Below are 18,923 nucleotides of genomic sequence, written 5' to 3'. Positions count from 1 at the left end.
TTGCGTGGTCACGTTACATTCGAAATATAAGATAATTTACCATAAGTGTGCCATCAAATCACCTAGTGAATCATCTCAACATGAAATAGCACTGCATTCCATTCGTGGTTGAAAGGAAAATTGTCCAAACTTTCTTTCGCTATCTATCTCGTTTGTTTGGATTTCGGTTATTTGTTTCAGGACTTTTCTTGATTGTAAGGAAATAAACACACGTAGCATGTCTTCATCCGACGTTGCACGACAAGGGGTACGTCTACAGGTTTTCATTCAATTTAAAAAAAAAAAAAAATTCAACGTAACACCGAGAGTCAGCTAGCAAGCAAACTTGCTAACTAGGGCGGCTTGGGCCTTATACAAATCATAGCCTACTGTGCTAACTGGCTAGCTAACTACCAACTTTATAGCTATGTGGCAAAGTTGTATCAATTGCGCCTTGTAGGCTACGTGTCACGTTAGTTTAACTGGTGTGATTAAACAAGTAAGCAACTTATATAGCCATCATATTGAGGATCTTCGTTAACGTTAGGTAGATTTCAGTTGATATAGCTCTAGAATGTTTAATACTAAATCTTAATTATTCCAGGGCATCATCACAAATATTATATATATATAGTTATATATGAAACTGGACAACCATAGGTTGCCAGGAAATCAGTGTCCCTTAAGCATTTCTGTGAACGGGTCTGAACAAGCTAGCCCATAACCTACACCAAATGTTGAGTGATTGTGTACATCCCAGCCATAAGTCCACTTGGACCCGAAGACCTTTCATTCAACTTGCGTTGGGCGTGGTTTTCCTAGAATCCCTATTGTTACGTTTTATCAATCAACGTTACATGAATAGTTTGCATGACATGTAATGCAATAGACCACCTTTACTAGTAGGGATGCGCAGAAATCAGCGTTCAACTCTTCCAAGAACGGCCCAGGCCGTACCAATTTGGGTAGAATGTCCCGAGGTATTTCAAGGCTAGGGCCTTGTCGTTTGCGTTAGTGGAAATAGTCTAATTTTAAGATTATAAATATGTACTAGCGGAGGTAAACATCTGAGAGTACTGACTGCAGTAGGAACATCCATTCATTTTTTTGAAAAGCATCACTCAGAGGGAGGGTTGCAGACTCCATGGTCTTGGTCTTGATAGTTTGCTTGTTTTTGTGTGTTGGTGGCTTGTGAACATCTCTCCTGTTCATCCTCAGCAGGACAAGAATGCTAGACCCCTGTCCTTGTCAGGACATGTTGGCTTTGATAGCCTACCCGATCAACTCGTCAACAAGTCCACCAATCAGGGGTTCTGCTTCAATATCCTCTGTATTGGTAAGTGAAATGGTCATATGGGTTCTCATGCATTGTGGTCTGTGGGCGTATTAGTTGTTTGTTGAGATGTGTGTCCTTGCACCTACCACCAATCCCTTTCAAGAGAGTTCCATTATCAGCATCATAGTTAGCCCCACAAGGCTTCCGTTTTAACATTCCATATGTTATCTTAATGCAGAGGAAGTAGATTGGGAACCAAATAGAATGTTCAAGCATGGTTTTTGTTTACCTTGTTGAAAGGGTCTATAGCAATCGATTAATTGAAAGTTTTAGGGTTTGAATGCAAAACATAGCATTGATTTTTGTTTTGCTGTATCATACTGCAGTTCATTTGACAACGAGGTTGTCAGTTCTGCTATGAAATTCTCTGAGCAGTCTCTGAAATTGTGTGAAGTAAGCCAGTAACCAACCACCCATGTGTGTTGTCATACTCAGGTGAAACTGGTATCGGGAAGTCCACCCTGATGGACACGCTGTTCAACACAAACTTTGAGAACTTTGAGTCATCTCACTTTGAGCCCAAAGTCAAGTTGCGGGCCCAGACCTACGACCTGCAGGAGAGCAATGTGCGGTTAAAGCTCACCATCGTAAACACGGTGGGCTTTGGAGACCAGATGAACAAGCAGGAAAGGTAAGAAGATACAGTTACTTTATATCTACACCTTTAGAAAGGTTTGATTTATTATCAGGGCTGATTTATTATGAGAGTGTTTTGTCAACTGAAGTGCTGTACTGGTTACAGCTACTGGTCTACCCCTAGAACATCTACACTAATCGTAGTGCTGAAACTTCAGAGATTGCAACACCTGGTCCTACAAACGGAATATATTTTTTGGGTTTTCCCATCTGTCTATGCAGAGCTGTTATCACTGTGTATTGATTGACGTTCTGCTGTCCTTGTCTTGTAGTTATCAGCATGTGGTGGACTATATCGACACCCAGTTTGAGTCGTACTTGCAGGAGGAGCTGAAGATCAAGCGCTCGCTGCATAACTACCACGACTCACGCATCCACGCCTGCCTCTACTTCATCGCCCCGTCTGGCCATTCGCTCAAGTCCCTTGACCTCGTCACCATGAAGAAACTCGACAGCAAGGTCCGCTTGCACACCCTGATGTGTGTGTGTGTGTGTGTGTGTGTGATGTTCGCACGCACGTTGCACTCACATTTGGCTACTTAATATCACATAGCCTATGATTGCTTGCATGAATTCAGCATTGTTGACAATATATCTAAAAGGCGTTGCACATGTCAACTTCTATCACATGCCGTAGATTACAGCTGCTCGATTATGATTATGCAGAAATGTAGCCATGGAGGTTTGGTTAGGTTAGAAGTCAGGAAGTAATGGAAAAATGGTTTAAGAGTATTTATTGTCATAAACGGGAAGAGCATTTAGCACATTCCACAAAGTATATGAAAATACTTGTCAAGGCCTTATTTATTGCTTTGTAGTAACCAAGCTCTGCAGTGGGGCCAAATTGCATAGTGCCTCAGCGTTTGGGTGACAAGACCTTCATGATTCACTGTTTTAAGGATAGATAAATATATTTTGTCCACTACATCTTTTTTTGTTTTTGTCAGTTTTACCTACACAACAAATGCAAGCAGTTTTTTAACCCTACATTTGACTTAGTTGACTTGGTTAGTGTGCTTTTGTGGTTGAGTATGCCACTCTTTGATCTACATAAATCATGTAAGCCTTGTAATCTTCCTGCCTCTCCGCTTTCTTCCCCCAAGGACCTTTTTGTTTGTTTATATTGTTCAAATATCATGTGAAATGGCAGTTTCCAGAGAGTTCTGAGGCCTTCTGAAAGCCTGTGTTGGTTTCATACGATGGTTAAGTGGGAGTTTCCTGCTCTGGGAGATCTTGGCGTGACAGGAGAGGACAAGCCTTAAAATAGCGGTGGCTTGACTCAGTGCAAGGGTAACCATGGGCTAGGCTGGGGTGTGACTGCTTCCAGAAGCCTTAGTTCATGTTTCACAATGGGTAGTTACTGAAACTTGTTTCAGAAAAGGGTTGGACCCAGACATGCATACAATGATAGAAGAGGGTAAAAAAGTTCAAAGCTGTTTGTCATGGCAGTTTTTTTTATGACAATTTTTAATGATCTGTTGCTGATGCTATGATATGGTCCCAGACCCAGTTTGGCCCTGTGTTCACATTGCACTTTGAAATGTATGATCTGTTGAAGGTTCTGTTTAAAGTGCATTCATCTTTGACATATGCCATTAATATTTGTTTCCTTGGGTCTCAATCTTGCTCATTGTTATGAATAACTTAATCCTTTCTGATGATGATTGCTGGTCTGTTCAGGTGAACATCATTCCTGTCATCGCCAAAGCAGACACCATCTCCAAGAGCGAACTGCACAAGTTCAAAATCAAGATCATGAGCGAGCTCGTCAGTAATGGGGTCCAGATTTACCAGTTCCCCGTCGACGACGAGACCGTGTCCAAGATCAACACAGCCATGAACGTGAGAGCCAAGCTCATGTTTATTTACCCAGCCAATGCTTCTCATTCTCCCTCTCCGCAGATGCCTCTGTTGTAGACATGAGAGCAACTAAGATGTTTTAAAGACATTATGAAGTATTGAGTTGAGAAAGATTTTGCAAGGAGATCGTAACTCTCTCTCTGTCTGGCCCTGATGAAGGCCATAGTCTATGTTTATGCAACATCATAAAGTAGTATATTCGACCACTGCATGTCTCTGTTACCAGGGCCACCTTCCATTTGCTGTGGTGGGAAGCACAGAGGAAGTTAAGATCGGCAATAAGATGGTGAAGGCAAGGCAATACCCATGGGGAGTGGTGCAAGGTATGCTTCACATAACACTGGGCTTAGGAAAGCCCCTACCAGGTCATAGCTTTTATATGTACTGAACCGGTCTTGATTGTCTAATAGAAAGTTGATGAATAGGCCTATGGCTAATGACTAATATGCCAGTTGTAATGGTTGGTTTAAATTATAATTTCCAAACGTTATATCTTCAATATATGAGTAGAATTTGTTTAGCATTCAAACTGACTTTTAACTTCCTTTTACAAGGGGCAAATACATAAAAGTTGATGTAGAAAACATAAAATGTTTCATTGTTTTACACATTATTTGTAATGATCTGTGTTGCTGTTGTTGTGGTTCCTCAGTGGAGAACGAGAACCACTGTGACTTTGTGAAGCTGCGGGAGATGCTGATCTGTGTGAACATGGAGGACCTGCGGGAGCAGACACACACGCGCCACTATGAGCTCTACCGCCGCTGCAAGCTGGAGGAAATGGGCTTCAAGGACACCAACCCAGAGAGCAAGCCCGTCAGGTACGTACCTAGAGAGCAACGCCCGTCAGGTAATGGTTAGGGGAGTAACACCCAAGTGGCGGCAACAAAAGTAGTCCTGAATCAAAATCGACACGGTGGCGTCGGCAGAGATCTGTGAAAGCGTCTTGAGTGCGTCACATTCATGTCGGCTAAGAGTTATAGAAAGTGAAAGCCTAAGCATTTAAGTGTCCCAAAAGTCTGCCAACAAACAGACAGGGGTAAAAACATATCCCTCCTTGGCAGAGGTAATGATTGGAGTAACCTATGTGCAAATGTAGTTGACCAAGTTTGTGTGTGTGTGTGTGTGTGTGTGTCCAGCCTGCAGGAGACATATGAGGCCAAGCGGCAGGAGTTCCTTGGGGAGCTTCAGCGGCGGGAGGAGGAGATGAGGCAGATGTTCGTCCAGCGAGTGAAGGAGAAGGAGATGGAGCTCAAGGAGGCCGAGAGAGATGTAAGGGGCCTGGAAATGAAACACACACACACACACACACACAATTACACTCTCCAGTATGCATGCATTTTCGAGAACTCAACAATATCAACAAATTAATTTTTAATGCCAATGTAGTTTGAATTCAACATGAATAAGACTCTAGGGTAATAAAGTCCCTCTTACTTTGTGAGAACATAGAGCCTCAGAGTATCCAATTGCAAACTATGCTTGGAGCTCAGTTCAAAAGTACTTGATAAAGTGTGAGGGTCTAAACCAGAGACTTTCTAATGAGGAGACAGTACTCAAAGAATCCTCCATAGAGATGTATGGGGTAAGTTCATAATGCCAATATGGCAGTCTACATATATCCCGCCCCTTCCTGTAATGTAAATAACCAACTGCATTTTTATCCTTTAGCGATTTGGGGGAGAGTAACCAACCTTATTTTTATTCTTTAGAGCGATTTGGGGGAGATATGTATATCGTTCAATTCAGATTTAAACACAGATTCGCCTGATGTGTGGGCATTCTTACATACACCTCCCCATTCTCCCCGAAATAACGGCCCATAAGTGCATTACCAAGATGGCCACCAAGTAGGGGGATTTTGTCTAAGCATCCTTTTTTATTGTCTTCATCTGCAGCTTCAGGGCAAGTTTGAGCAGCTGAAGCGTCTCCACCAAGACGAGAAGAGCAAGCTGGACGACAAGCGGAGGACCCTGGAAGACGAGATCAACACCTTCAACAAGAAGAAGGCCGCCGCCGAGCTCCTGCAGGGTCAGTCCTTCAACACCAACACCAACGCCAAGAAGGACAAGGACCGCAAGAAGTAAGCACCTCTTCACCTGGGTAAAGTATATGATTACCCAGCAGCAATGCATTAAAGTATCACTTTTAAATGAAATTTACAGGCACAGATTAGTGGTAGAAAAGTCTTTCATTTTATACTGTTTAATCTCACAACCACTATAGTGGTCGTTCTAAATAAAATAAATACTAATGGTGGTCTTTATACTATGACCGTTTTCCTAAAATTAGATTTAAAAATCGCAATATCGCTTGCAGTATCACAATGTACTTAAGACAATAACAGTTACTCTTGAATATTAATAACGTGTTTTTTTTGCCTCTTCACAGCTCTGGATTCATGTGAACAATGCTGGAAGAATCACTTGCTGCACCACTATCATCTTCACAGTGAAGACCAGTAATAACAGCCCCTCATTTCTGACCCTTCTTTCATTGTCTTTCTTTGCACAGTGTCTGTTTATGATATGTATATATGTCCATCACCAGCTGGACTGAGTTAGTTTACACTACACGTCAGTAAGCACAGAGTGCATGAGTCCCTTTCTACACTGCCAAGACCGATGCGGAGCTAAAAGAGGCCAAGTTACCTTTGAACTCTAATCGCTCTTACTTTTGGGTCATTTTTAAGAGCATCGTAAGTGCGAAAATGACCCTGTGTTTGAGGTGCCAAAAACTCTCCAGTCAGTATCTGGCTGGAGTTTGATATCCTGTATTAAGACTTTTCGTTTTCTACCAATACTGTTGTTCAGCAAGGCTGGATGGGTTCCCTCCCAGTGTACGCGTCAATAATGACTATCCCCCCCAAGTTCCCTACGACATTATATCTATTGTTGTTACATTTGTCATTTGAAACACTTATTGCATGTATTATTTTTATATATATATATTAAGGTGTGGTTCTGTGTTTGTATACTTTGTTCTGAATCACAGTGTAGGAGGACTTTGTGTCTTTATTGCATATCAGTGGTTTTCATTACACCAGCATTACTTGGGAAGGGGGAGCAGGTTTGGCAATCTCAGTCATTCAAGGTTAGTGTGGCTACAGGCCCAGCGAAAAGCTTATAAGCCACCATTCATAATATTTCTACATTTTTCATAACATTTATACCAGTGGCGACTGACCACTATGTTTTGATACATGTGGTTGACATTATAAGCACTGAATTGGAAGGAAACCCTGAAGTCAGACTATCTCTGTATGGTTCAGATTGCCCCATCTCCCCCGAGAGAGAGGCGAAGACTATTTTTATTTGTATTTACTAGCACTATGCAATAAATAAATTCGTAAATATATATTAATGAAACCACAAATAATGTAAAATGTTGTATGCCAGGTACTGTTACTAATATGTGAGTGCCTTTTGAAAAATGCTTGAGTGTTACACATGGTATGGCTGCTGACACTTGACAAGAAGAATAGCTCACTTGAGAATACGTGTTGCCTTTTTGTAGTGGATGTTAGTGATAACGATCCTCTAGTCGGATTACCGGTGTAGTATAATTATCTTCACTGAAATGTTCACATGATGCCTGAATTCACTTTTTACAGTTTGTAACCACATGAAGCATTTTTTTCTAGCATTTCTAGTATGTACTTTTTGCATTTATATTTATCTTAACTGTTTACATGGGGTTTACGAACACAAAAGCCAAAATAAAACTTTATATTAATGTGGTATTGCATTATTGAATAAGTTGAGTCTTGTCCACTTGCTTTACTAGTAAACACTTAAACTAAAAATATAAAACTAAATATATTGACACTCTCAGGTAGTAGCAGTGAAGTACAATGTACTTGTTAATATTTTATTTATAAATATACAAAACACACACACACACACACACACACACACTAAAACAAACAATCAGGGGACCCTGGACTTCAGCACCCTCAGTGCAGGCACAATGTCATCTATCCTCTGGACATCTGAAATCACAAACACCAGTTCAGGGTTACTTCCATTTCAGTGCATCAGTGTTCAGTCATTCTGTATTACACCATATCAGCCAGGCAGATGTGCACAGAAACTTGTGGAACACCTGGTGCAAACTTTACAAAACACAAACAGGCATTCAACATTCAAAAAATAATAACACTGACATTTGAAGGCTCATTTAATAATAATACTAGAAAAAGTAATTTGTTAATTGTGTGTAGGAGCTGGGATTTTTAGGTTATCCTGGATGAATTTAGCCTTGACTTGGTTTCACAAAAGAGATGGCACATAAGTTACCATGGGGATTTATTCTCTGCAGGCTAACAGCCAAGCTAAGTTAATTCTAATGGTAATTATGTCGTCTTATTGGTTCAGCTAGCTGTCATTCACATCAGACCTCCGTGCTAATTTTTAAGGAGCTTTATTCCACGTATAAACTATTTGCTAAATGTATTTGCTCGCAAAACAAAACAGATTGTCTGCCTACTACCATATATTTATTATTTTAATTGTGATAGCCTTATAATTATTAACAATAATTATTTTATTGATAGGCGTTTGCTGAATGTACTGTAGTTGATTGGAAGTGGAGGTGCAAGTTCTCTGAGGTATTTTTTGCGTGCCGAGACAAGAAATCACTCACACGTGAGTGCATACGTAAATTTTCATTCAGTTGGTCTACCACGCCTACTCCCGCTGTTTTACAGAAATAGCCATGATTCCCCATTCCAAAAAAGACAACTTTACTTCATTGTTAGTCTATATCAAAAGCGGTTGTTCACTTTGTGTGAATGACGCTATTTTCCGCGTCTTTTTGTATTCCAACCGTGGGCATTTTGGAGCAGAAACGAGAACGCGCACACATCCTGAATTACTTACACCTGGCTTGACATAGTTGCTCCTACTCATCTTGGATTGGCGTTAGCGAAACGAGTTTAGCTAGGATGACCAGACAACGCTATCAAAACTCGCTTTATCACTTATCTTGGATGTAATTCGGCCTTTGTTAAATACCGCTCAGGTTGAGAAGCACAATAATAAACAAACTAAATATGTGTCTTTTACAACAATGTATGAATATAACTGATATAATATAGAAGGAATGCACCAACGGCAGTCTGTAGAACAAGATCTCTGAATTCCTGTAGCATAGCAGCTCTTTTGCATTTTGATTCTTTTTTTGGAAAACCATAAAGTTGCTAGGTCAGTAATCACCTACAGAGGCCGCTCAAATAACAGCCAAGTTGTGTAGCATTAAAACACAGAAGAAAACGTTGAGGTGTGTTTTACCAAGTGTCTGCAGCAGCTCCAGCACTAGGGAGTGGAAAGTCGGAAAGAACTCCTCATGCTCCTTCAGTCTGAAAATAATACTGAAAGAAGAAAATAAACAAAACAGCATGTCTCCCTTTATTCTCCTTCCACTGTACTTCCATATCTCACCACCAGATGGCAAAGTGGATCATAAAACTAGTACCACCCTAATACAACATCTCTGCAGCAGTTACACGGTACCTGTCGATGTCGTTCGTTTCTAGCAGGCTGTGTACTTGTTGAGTGGTGAAGTCTTCAGTAGGGGAGGCTATTCTGGCCACCTGGTTGACCACCTCGCTGGGCGGGGCTTTTTCATCTGCCAACAGGAAATACCCAAAGTCAGAGTCTTACACAGCAGAGATCCAACTCCAGATAGTGGTGAACTCTGGCTGATTCAGATATTTTCATCAATAAGCTGGTAGAGTTGAGTAGAGAAGGTTTTTTTTACAGTTATACATTTCAGTATGTGTGCTGATAAGTATTAAACCCATAACCCATTAAACCCATACCATAAGAGTATTAAACCCATGACGTTAAGCTGCACAGGATAAAAGTTGAAATATATGAATGTGACTGGTGATTCGGTTCTAAGCTCTACTATTTTTTGATGGAGGAAGCTACAGTAAAAAGGTTCAATGTTAGAACGGTTAGCGCCGACCAAGGTCCAGGACATCCCGGAGGTTCCTCATGGCGTTGGTCATCTCGCCCAGTCGTGTGTAGACCTCGTTCATGCGAGGGTACACACCCCTCAGGGAGTGGACGTCAAACAGCTTCTGGAAGTGGGCAACCATGGACTGCAGTGTGTTCTTTGTGGGACTGCAGAGCACCTGTAGGAACCAATCACCACCAGAGATGTTACCTCAGGTTTCTTCAGTCCATCAAGAGTTCTCTTTGCACGAAAGGCTCTCAATGCGGCCACTTTGTTTCCGGTGGAGCCAGGTGTGTTTGAACCTGACGCTATTGTTAATGTAATTAGTGTCTACACAGACCCGGTTGGGTGTTGCAACTAGTAAATCAGCACGTGACAAAAAAAGAAGGATTTATGCGAGTTAAAATTGTTAATATTGGGCAAACAAGATATTCGGAGTATCGGAGTGAAGATGTTAGGAGCAGAATATAACAAGATGCAGTTACAACACAGTTGATACTCCACCGGAACAAAGGGGCCGCACTGAGAGCCTTTTGTGCAAAGAGCCCATTAGGAGAATGGTTCACCCTCATTCAAAGTGTTGTATTACTTGACATTGCCATGTGTGTTAAGTAGACCAGCTCCTAAAACTATCAGCTACACTAATGTTTTTATCAAAAGCAACTTACAAACGAGAGAAGATCACATATTGTGCATGTGATATAATATAAATGTAATGCATTTATACCCTCCATATGCTTTATGTCACTTATAAGGAAAAAACCTTTGCTAAATAACAGTGAAACTGACAGTGCCACCGATCTAAACAACATGGTAGTTACCAAAAGGAAAACTGTAATAGGTTATATGTAAGTAGCATATACTGTATTAGATACATGTAAAATATTGTATATGTAAAATTCTTTTTTATATAGTCTGTAAGCTGCAATGGTCAAAAGTTTCTGCCAAATCCCATAACCAAACAAAGTTGGAGCTGGTGTGGTGACTGGCCTTGTCTGCAGGAGCCGTCTCCTCCAGCAGAGTGTCCACCAGCAGTTGCAGGTCCTCCACCTTCACCCCCTCTGCAGCGGGCCTGTGCTCTTCACACACCTGCCACGGCAGCAGGCGCTTCACCAGTTTCGTCAAAGAGTGGTGCAGTTCCTGCATACACACACACACACACACACACACACACACACACGTGTACATACAGATAAACGCATACAGGCACACCACAAAAAGAATGGGTTCCATTTATGACATGGCACACGATACAATATAAGATAAGCTATAACACATTACTAATATCGGATTATTTTTTCATAGTTAAATAAGGGTACCCATCCCTCCCCTCTCTTCGGTCGGCACCATGTTGTAGCCCACCTGCTTACCTTGAGAGATGCCAGCTGCTCCCGCCAAACCTCCAGAGTGGGCAGGATGCCCTGGAGCTCCCCAGGCAGGAAGGCCTGGTCTAGGGGCTGTCTGCTGGGCCTTTGCCTCAGGAGCTGCAACGGTGCCCTGGGACTGGCCAGCAGAGCACTCACATCATGGAGGACCTACAAGAAGCCATAAATCACTAATTGTTACAACACTGACGATACTTCATTTGTTGGTGCCAGTTATTGTTTTGTTCATGCAGTGTTTCCTATTTCTCTTAGTTTTGGAGTTTCCTCGTAGTTTGTTTGTATGCATATTATTCCTCAAACGTTTTAAAACAGAAATGCAAAATAAAACTAGCTATAGTATTACAATAGAACACAGTCAACAAGTAGATAGATGGATAGAAACTTTATCAATCCTGAGGGAAGTTTACAGTATTACACTAGTACAGTCAACTGATGGACTGATATTTTATTAATCCCGATGGAGGATTTAGAGGGGATTTACAGGGACAGTAGAGACAAGTGGAGTGAGTGTGTATAAAGTTTTGGTCATCTGTGCATTGTGATAAACGAGAGAAACTCCCACCTTCTCCAGATGAGTTGAGTTTGCTTCTCTAGGCCTGGATTTCAGTGCAGGTAACAGGTGATTCACATCGTGCACCCCCAGCTCCACACAGGCAGACTGCAATCACAGCATTTGGCCCAGTCAACAACCATACAACTACACTTACCGTATATATACACACACCTATAGAGTAAATATATACTAAAAGTGTATTGTCACACACACACACACACACACACACACACACACACACCAAAAACTCTGAATCTTAAGCAAATGTTGCTCACCTTGAGGAGAGCACGGCAGGCCGAGGCCTGCATGTGGTCGATGTTCTCGACCTCTGTGGTCTCTTCAGTCTTAGGCTCCTGAGCAGACCTGCAGACGAGTGTGCGCCCGTGCACACACACACACACACAGAGTCGAAGAAAAGATCATGCTTCATATGATTTGACGCTTATTATTAAAGCTAATTGCCGTAATTTTCCAACTATTAGCCGCTATTACCGTATTTTCTGGACTATAAGTCGCACCGGAGTACAAGTCGCACCAGTCAAAAAATGTGTCATGAAGAGGAAAAAAACATATATATAAATATATGTTGCACCTGAGTCGCAGGACCAGCCAAACTATGAAAAAAAAAGTGCGACTTATAGTCCGGAAAATACGGTATACATTGATTTTGCTACATTTCTTCAGCTATGAGGTTAATACACTGGGGCAATTAATATGGTATTAATATAGTTTTGTTTTTTTAACTTGCATAAAACACTGTCCTGTGTTTAAATACACAATGTGGCTAATACACACAGGGAATTACTGTGTGGTCACACTTTGTGAAGGGAAGGACATGATTGAATATGAAGTCCCTACTTGAGGTTAGTCTGCTGGATGATCCGATCCATCCTCCTCAGCTGCTGCTTGTAGGACTTCAGCTCCTTCACCGTGGGCCTGGATAGAAACACAGAGAGGTCTCCGTCACACAGGAGGTGGATGATAGTCCATACAGCAGCTAGTAACTCAGGTAGGATCCTGATCCCATCCTGTTGTAGGTTTTATAACCCAAGTATAACTGAGCTGGAAGATCACAGCGATACTATGTGAACAGACAACACAAGTGGGGGTGTGGTGAAGCAGCGCTGGCATCGCCGCCTGAGACACAGTCAGCCCCGGCTCGAAACCCCAACCTGACGCTGTGAACCCCTGATGCTTTGTATAGAGGCGTGTGCTAAATCCAACTGACTTTACTTTACTCTTTACAACAGGCCCAGTCTAATGAGTCACTATCCACCTTGAGTCCAGGTCCTGCTTCAGCTGCTGGATCTCCCTCCTCAGCTCCTCCCGATGGGCCTTAGTGTCCCTCAGCTGCTCCTGGTACGACTGCAGGAGAAAGGACAGGGGGACGAAGACCTGTTCACCTATAGCTTTATATAATACAGTATATACAAACGTGAAGTAGTCGCCCGAACTCTCTCTCTCTCCTTAAAACACTACAGTATAAATGCCAAGGCCCCATCAACACTACAGTATAAATGCCAAGGCCCCATGGCCCCATCAATAATGTTTTTTGATCCATGCAATGGTTCAATAAAAGGGGTTTCAAACGTCAGTCTCTCTCTCTCTCTAAATGTGACAGCCCAATCCTGCTCCTTGTAAGTATGAGCTCAATCGATTTGATTTAATTAAATTAATAGCAAATAACCACTATTTCATTTCTGATTAGGGATGTAACGGTATGAAAATTTAACCTCACGATTATAGTGACCAAAATTATCACGGTTTTCGGTATTATCGCAATATTTTTAAAAGCTGGAACTCATTTTCATCTGGGGGTGCTCATAGAGGGGGTGCTGAGGGAGGGTAAAACAATTGTAGATGTGATTCTTTTATTCTGGTGCATTTTAAGGTGGTCTATTGCTACTGGAGAAGGGCATATTTTCATTCACATTCATAGGCATACATCCTGACTGCACAAACAAACTTGCCTGAGCTGAGCATTCTTAATTCATAGCATAACATTACCGTGGCATTGTGTGTTGTCCCGTTCACTCTTTCCTTGGTCATGTTTAATTGGCTTTGTGCCACGTGGTTTACCATTATACCGGTAATCGTTACATCCCTACTTCTGATGTCTTCTATTTTAGTGCAGGTGTATGAAACCTGCACTAAAACAGTCTTTGTAAACCCAATCTAGCCCAGTAAGTTTGGGCTGAACCCTGGTCAAAGCTACATGCTTGTCTACAAGTTGAGAAGTTCAGTTAAGATGGCATTTACACAGGTGTACAGTCAGTGGCACACCTTGAGTAAGGCTTTGTGGTTTGTAGAATTGTCTGAGGCTTTGTGGTTTGTAGAGTTGTCTGAGGAGGTTCGCTCAGGCTGCCCATTTGAGGTGTCACTCTCTCCAGGCTCCCTAAGGGTCCTGGGTGAGGACAAAAGGGACAAACATGAGTGGGAAAAGACCCAGAGACCAAGAAAAGATACTATTAAACGAAAAGGGGACTGAATAATTTATATTTCATGTGTCTCTGTGCAGACATACTTGAGTTCATTCCGCATTTGTTCCATTTGGGACTCATAGACATCAATGACGTCAAGAATCCTACAAGGCAAAACGTTTAAGAAAGAGTTAAGAGTAAACTAAAGTACAATTCAACTCAAATTAAATATATAATTACACAGTGCAATAGCTGTTGATGACAAAAAAACATTCCTGAATCATTCTGATTTTGTAATAATGACCAATGATTTATAATGTATTTGAAATATACTACAAGGACATCCAAGGGGTTCTCTACTCATTGCTGGTCTTTGGGGTCCAGTCAGTGGGGGAGCGCTGTGTACTCAAATTTAAATTCAAATTCAAAATGCTTTATTGGCATGACAAGGTATTGCCAAAGCAGTTATTATTATACAATAAATCTTGACATACACACATACACATACATATCAACAGATTTTCACAAGAATAAAATAAAATGCAGTATATGATAGTGTGTGTGTGTGTGTGTGTGTGTGTGTGTGTGTGTTTGTTTGTCCGTACTCACTGCTGGTCAGTGGGGGAGTGTGTTCTGGCGGTCCTCTTGTGGATCTGCTGGAAGGCCTGGTTCTGACGGTCCACCCTGCGCTCCTCCTCCTTCACAGCGTAGTAGAGCTTCCTCTGGAGCTGTTCCACCTGTTGTTTCTCCAGGGACAGCTTCTGCTCCAGAGCTTCACATCGACTCTGGTGGTCAGTCCATGCAGAGGTGAAGCACACACACACACACACACACACACACACACACACAACCATTTACCATGGATTTATCTCATACTTTATGTAAAGAATTGTCATTGTATCCACATACTAGTGTGCAGCAGCGTCTGTTCAAGGGCATAACAGAGACCACATGACTAACATCAACATTTTTTTTATAATTATTTGTATTGATTTATTTTATTTACTTTTTAATATGCACGTATAATATTTGCAGAAGACTAGGTTTAAGGAGATCTAGCCAAATGGTATCCCACTGCACACATGTATGACATAGTAACGTCAAAATCTATGCGCCATTGGCTTGGTATGTTGGTGAAAACAAATGCCAGAGTATTACATGGGACATTTCAAGATCCCTGAACATACTGGTGTACTGATGACCCAGACAACAACAAATAAGCCACAGGGTGACTTCTCAGAAAGCATGTGAACTAGTAAAGCACCTGACTCCTCGCTAAATGAAGAGTGCATGACTTGTAGGGTGTGGTGTGTGGTCGGCTACCTCGGCCTCCGTCTTGTGCTGCTGCAGCTGCTGGAAGACGCTGTGCTGCTGGGAGGCTTTACTGATGTAACGGTCCTCCAGGTCCTGCACCTTGCCCTTCACGCCGTCCAGAACCCCCTCCAGCTCCAAGGCCCGCTGGGAATGCCGTGCTGCACGGCTCTGGTGCTGCTGGACCTCCTCTCTGTCAGGTCAAGCACGATTTAAGTCAGTATCAAGCACGATTTAAGTCAGGTCAAGCACGATTTGAGTCAGCATCAAGTGCGATTTAAGTCAGGTCAAGGACGATTTGAGTTAGCATCAAGCGCGATTTAAGTCAGGTCAAGCACATTTTAAGTCAGTATTGAGCATGATTTAAGTCAGTATCGAGCACAAGTCGCATATAAATTCCAACCTATGACAAACAAAGATGTAAACATAGTGATGTGAATTTGGAAGGACAATAGTCATAAATAACTATATGCTAATATTATGTGTTAATTCTATAATATGTAGATACATTATGACACTACATTTACAAAACATAATGGACAAACAATGAATGAATCCTGAAACTTTTTAAAAGCTCTTTATCCTGCAAATGCTGTTATTTGCATAGGTTGGTTCAAGTCTCAATTGCCCTACAAAGCTGACTCCATCAGGTGACACTGTGACAGGTAAAGTGAGTGGGGAAATGCGTATCAGTATGCAGCCCTGGGCAAAGGGCCGTTGACAGGACAGGTGCTGGGCACTGGTCACACCTGAGGGCACATTAACTCTGAGTCCACTCAGTTTATATGTGTGCAACGCATGCACATGCAAGGGCACTATCAGGTGACACCAGGTGTTAAGCAGCACAGGACGCCGGGCCTGAGAGGACCTACATTATTGAGCAGAGTAGGATATCAGTATAGAGGAGAATATGCATTTAGATGAAGGTATTACTGCTGATCAGGTTACGCAAGATAAAATGACAACGTTGAAGTAGGCAATAAGACTACATTAATATCTACAACAATTAAGGCTGTGAACTTATATGTTAATATAATTTAAATCTAATCACATACAACTATAATAGGTTATTTAAAAAAAATTAAAACTTCCCTGAAGTTGTAGTAAAGGCTAGTTTACATAAGAAGATGAGGAAATTTTACTTGAGCTGGCTGTTGGACTGGATGAGCTCCTGAATAAGGGCCTGTCTCCTGTCCGAGTCGGCCAGCATGGTCCGCAACATGGTCCGGATGTCACCAGCCGCTTTCTTCTCCAGAAGAACCAAATCTAGATTGGATTGAACCATAGGGTTACACAACACTCTTCGAAATCAAAGAGAATATGCAACATGTACATGACATTGCATGCAATATCTAAACATTTTTCATAGGAAATGTACTATTGGGCATACAAACTGTGAAGGCACAAACTGTCACGCCTAAGCATGTGTGTGCAATAGAGGGAGAGATAGTCTAATTTCTGATAACAGAATGAGATACCTGACAGGTTCTTATTCTCCACAGGATCAGCAAACTGAACCGGTTTAAAGCCATGACGCTGCAGGAGCTTATTAATGTCATCCCACTCTGATAGTTCCCGCTATAATTCAAAAAAGAGAAGAGTACACCAACAATGTACGTGATTCAGTTTCAAATGCAAATGATAACTGTTACAACATGAGAAAAGCCAATATAAATTCTGTTCTTGACTTCATTTCTACCTGAAACTGGCTGTATGTCCACAAATACAGGTAAGTCCTGTCCCTGGTCTGAAATATAGAATTATGGCTCGTAAAATCCATCTCCTCTTTCAAACTATATCAACGTTAACGTCACAGAAAAAAACAAAACATGTTTTTTTTTTATCCCAGCACAAAATACTACCAGGACTGCCAAATGAAACGGTCTATGGAATAGACCAACTCTACCTGTCTGGGCTTTCCCTCAGCTGTGACAACCCACAAACCCAGATCCCTCAAGTATGCAGAGGTATCCAGTTTCAAGGTAGCTCAGCCAACGTTAATAGCTAGCATAGAACAAATGAGTCAATCCATCCGTCTGTTGTTGGGTTTGTAAAAGCCGCTGTATGTATGCCAGCCTTACCTCCTCCATTTCTCCTCTGCGACGACGAAGGCAGTGGCGTGTGTCTGTGTCAGTCTGACCTACCAATACCCACACCAGCCGTCAGAGGATGACGAAGTATTGAATTAACTAACTTAAACTAACTCACTGTTGTCTAATTTTATGCATCCACGAGAAGCCAGGTACGTTGACTAACTTGATATGATGACTGATCTCATGGGTAACAACAGCTATCAGATAGCAGCGTTGCAATAAGTTAGCTTGCAGGGTAGTCAACTGAACTAATAACTTTGCTCTTAGCTTATTCGTAACGCCAACCCTGTTTCTTTTCGAACAACCGTGTAAGCTCCAACCATACATTGAAGTTTAGTATAATGTTAATGTGTAGTTATACTGTACTTAACTGTATTTAATTAGTATAATTCGCGCTCCCTGATTCAAATTCACTTTACACGATAATAACTATCAACATCCGGTCAACAGTCATAATTTTGTGTAGTAAAACTTCCGGTAAAGAAATACCATGGAGTTTTGTCTCCACTAGATGGCAACATATGATATACACATAGAATTTAGGTTTCTGTATGGAAGAAACCAAAGTGAGAGCTGCGATTATAAGAAAAGTACTTTTTTGTTGAAATAACAGTTCTTATCCCAATCTGTGAATTAGTGAAACACGTTCAGCCAGAGAGGTTTCAAGCGGAGCTTTAATCAAGGATCTTTGGTTCAGCACAGTGAACACACAGTGATTACATTCATGTGGATCATTCATGCACAGTATTTCCCCCTCTGTTGGAGAAGTTGTGCACCATGCTATTTCAAACTGGAAAAAGCAACGATTAAGCACATGGATTTGTTTGCAAGCTAGCGAAACTGTTAGCATAAGTTCGGCAGAACAATGTGGATGTTACACGGTAAGAAACACGATTTAAAACTAGTTTCTTGTTTCTTCTCTTAGTAGTCCCAATGTTGCAAGGTTGGTTTTCCGCCTGAGGACGCTATGGGGAGCGGGAAAAGTCACCATTTTCACCGGAACAGGTCATTTAACCATTAAAATCATAGACTGTATATACAGGGCGAGGGGATACACCGTCTATGTTATACAGTCTATGATTCAAATGATTTAAGGAACAGTATGTAAGATTGTGGCCAAAACTAGTACTGCAATCACTTTCAAATGACTGTAGAGCGGTGTATCCCCTCGCCCTCCCCCCTGACTGGCAGAGCAACCCGGATGCCAAGACACTACTGACTTCGTGATTAGTATCAGGCCAAAACACAACATGACAACATCAACATCATTGAGGGCTGCAACTTCACTTTTTAAATGACAATATCCTGGCCGGACTACACTGTTGTCAGTAGGCCTAGTATTTGAAATTAACGTGATTTTTAAATGTCTAGCGACATATCAGGGCCATT

General features: G+C 41.6%; 2 protein-coding genes across 9 annotated transcripts; one reads left to right on the top strand and one right to left on the bottom strand.

The window, feature by feature from the left end:
• Positions 1 to 93: 93 nt before the first annotated feature.
• On the top strand, positions 94 to 7,546 carry sept10 (septin 10). 6 transcript variants are annotated; one of them, XM_042081070.1, is made up of 10 exons: positions 94 to 247; positions 1,201 to 1,315; positions 1,751 to 1,946; positions 2,224 to 2,410; positions 3,632 to 3,793; positions 4,038 to 4,134; positions 4,464 to 4,632; positions 4,951 to 5,083; positions 5,710 to 5,894; positions 6,203 to 7,546. In XM_042081070.1, exons 1-10 carry the CDS (start codon positions 218 to 220, stop codon positions 6,216 to 6,218), a joined length of 1,290 nt encoding a protein of 429 aa, XP_041937004.1. In that variant the 5' UTR covers positions 94 to 217; the 3' UTR covers positions 6,219 to 7,546. The 6 variants fall into 6 exon arrangements, with proteins under 6 accessions (XP_041937004.1, XP_041937003.1, XP_041937005.1 ...); XM_042081069.1 differs by having other exon boundaries at positions 1,198 to 1,315; XM_042081071.1 differs by having other exon boundaries at positions 1,198 to 1,315; positions 5,710 to 5,914.
• A 114-nt stretch (positions 7,547 to 7,660) lies between these two features.
• Positions 7,661 to 17,983, bottom strand: cep70 (centrosomal protein 70). 3 transcript variants are annotated; one of them, XM_042081367.1, is made up of 18 exons: positions 17,523 to 17,983; positions 17,141 to 17,188; positions 16,920 to 17,019; positions 16,584 to 16,707; positions 15,454 to 15,634; positions 14,740 to 14,915; positions 14,235 to 14,294; positions 13,994 to 14,114; positions 12,987 to 13,075; positions 12,569 to 12,646; positions 11,986 to 12,073; positions 11,720 to 11,815; positions 11,143 to 11,307; positions 10,763 to 10,912; positions 9,782 to 9,950; positions 9,325 to 9,439; positions 9,103 to 9,182; positions 7,661 to 7,802 (listed from the first exon to the last, which is right to left on the bottom strand). In XM_042081367.1, the coding sequence occupies exons 1-18, from the start codon at positions 17,529 to 17,531 to the stop codon at positions 7,741 to 7,743; spliced, it is 1,911 nt and encodes a 636-aa protein (XP_041937301.1). In that variant the 5' UTR covers positions 17,532 to 17,983; the 3' UTR covers positions 7,661 to 7,740. The 3 variants fall into 3 exon arrangements, with proteins under 3 accessions (XP_041937301.1, XP_041937302.1, XP_041937300.1); XM_042081368.1 differs by lacking the exon at positions 17,141 to 17,188; XM_042081366.1 differs by lacking the exon at positions 17,523 to 17,983 and having other exon boundaries at positions 17,141 to 17,236.
• Positions 17,984 to 18,923: the final 940 nt, after the last annotated feature.

This window comes from Alosa sapidissima, chromosome 23, assembly GCF_018492685.1.
Source record: "Alosa sapidissima isolate fAloSap1 chromosome 23, fAloSap1.pri, whole genome shotgun sequence".
Taxonomy (NCBI): domain Eukaryota; kingdom Metazoa; phylum Chordata; class Actinopteri; order Clupeiformes; family Clupeidae; genus Alosa; species Alosa sapidissima.
This window is presented reverse-complemented; position numbering and strand designations above follow the sequence as displayed.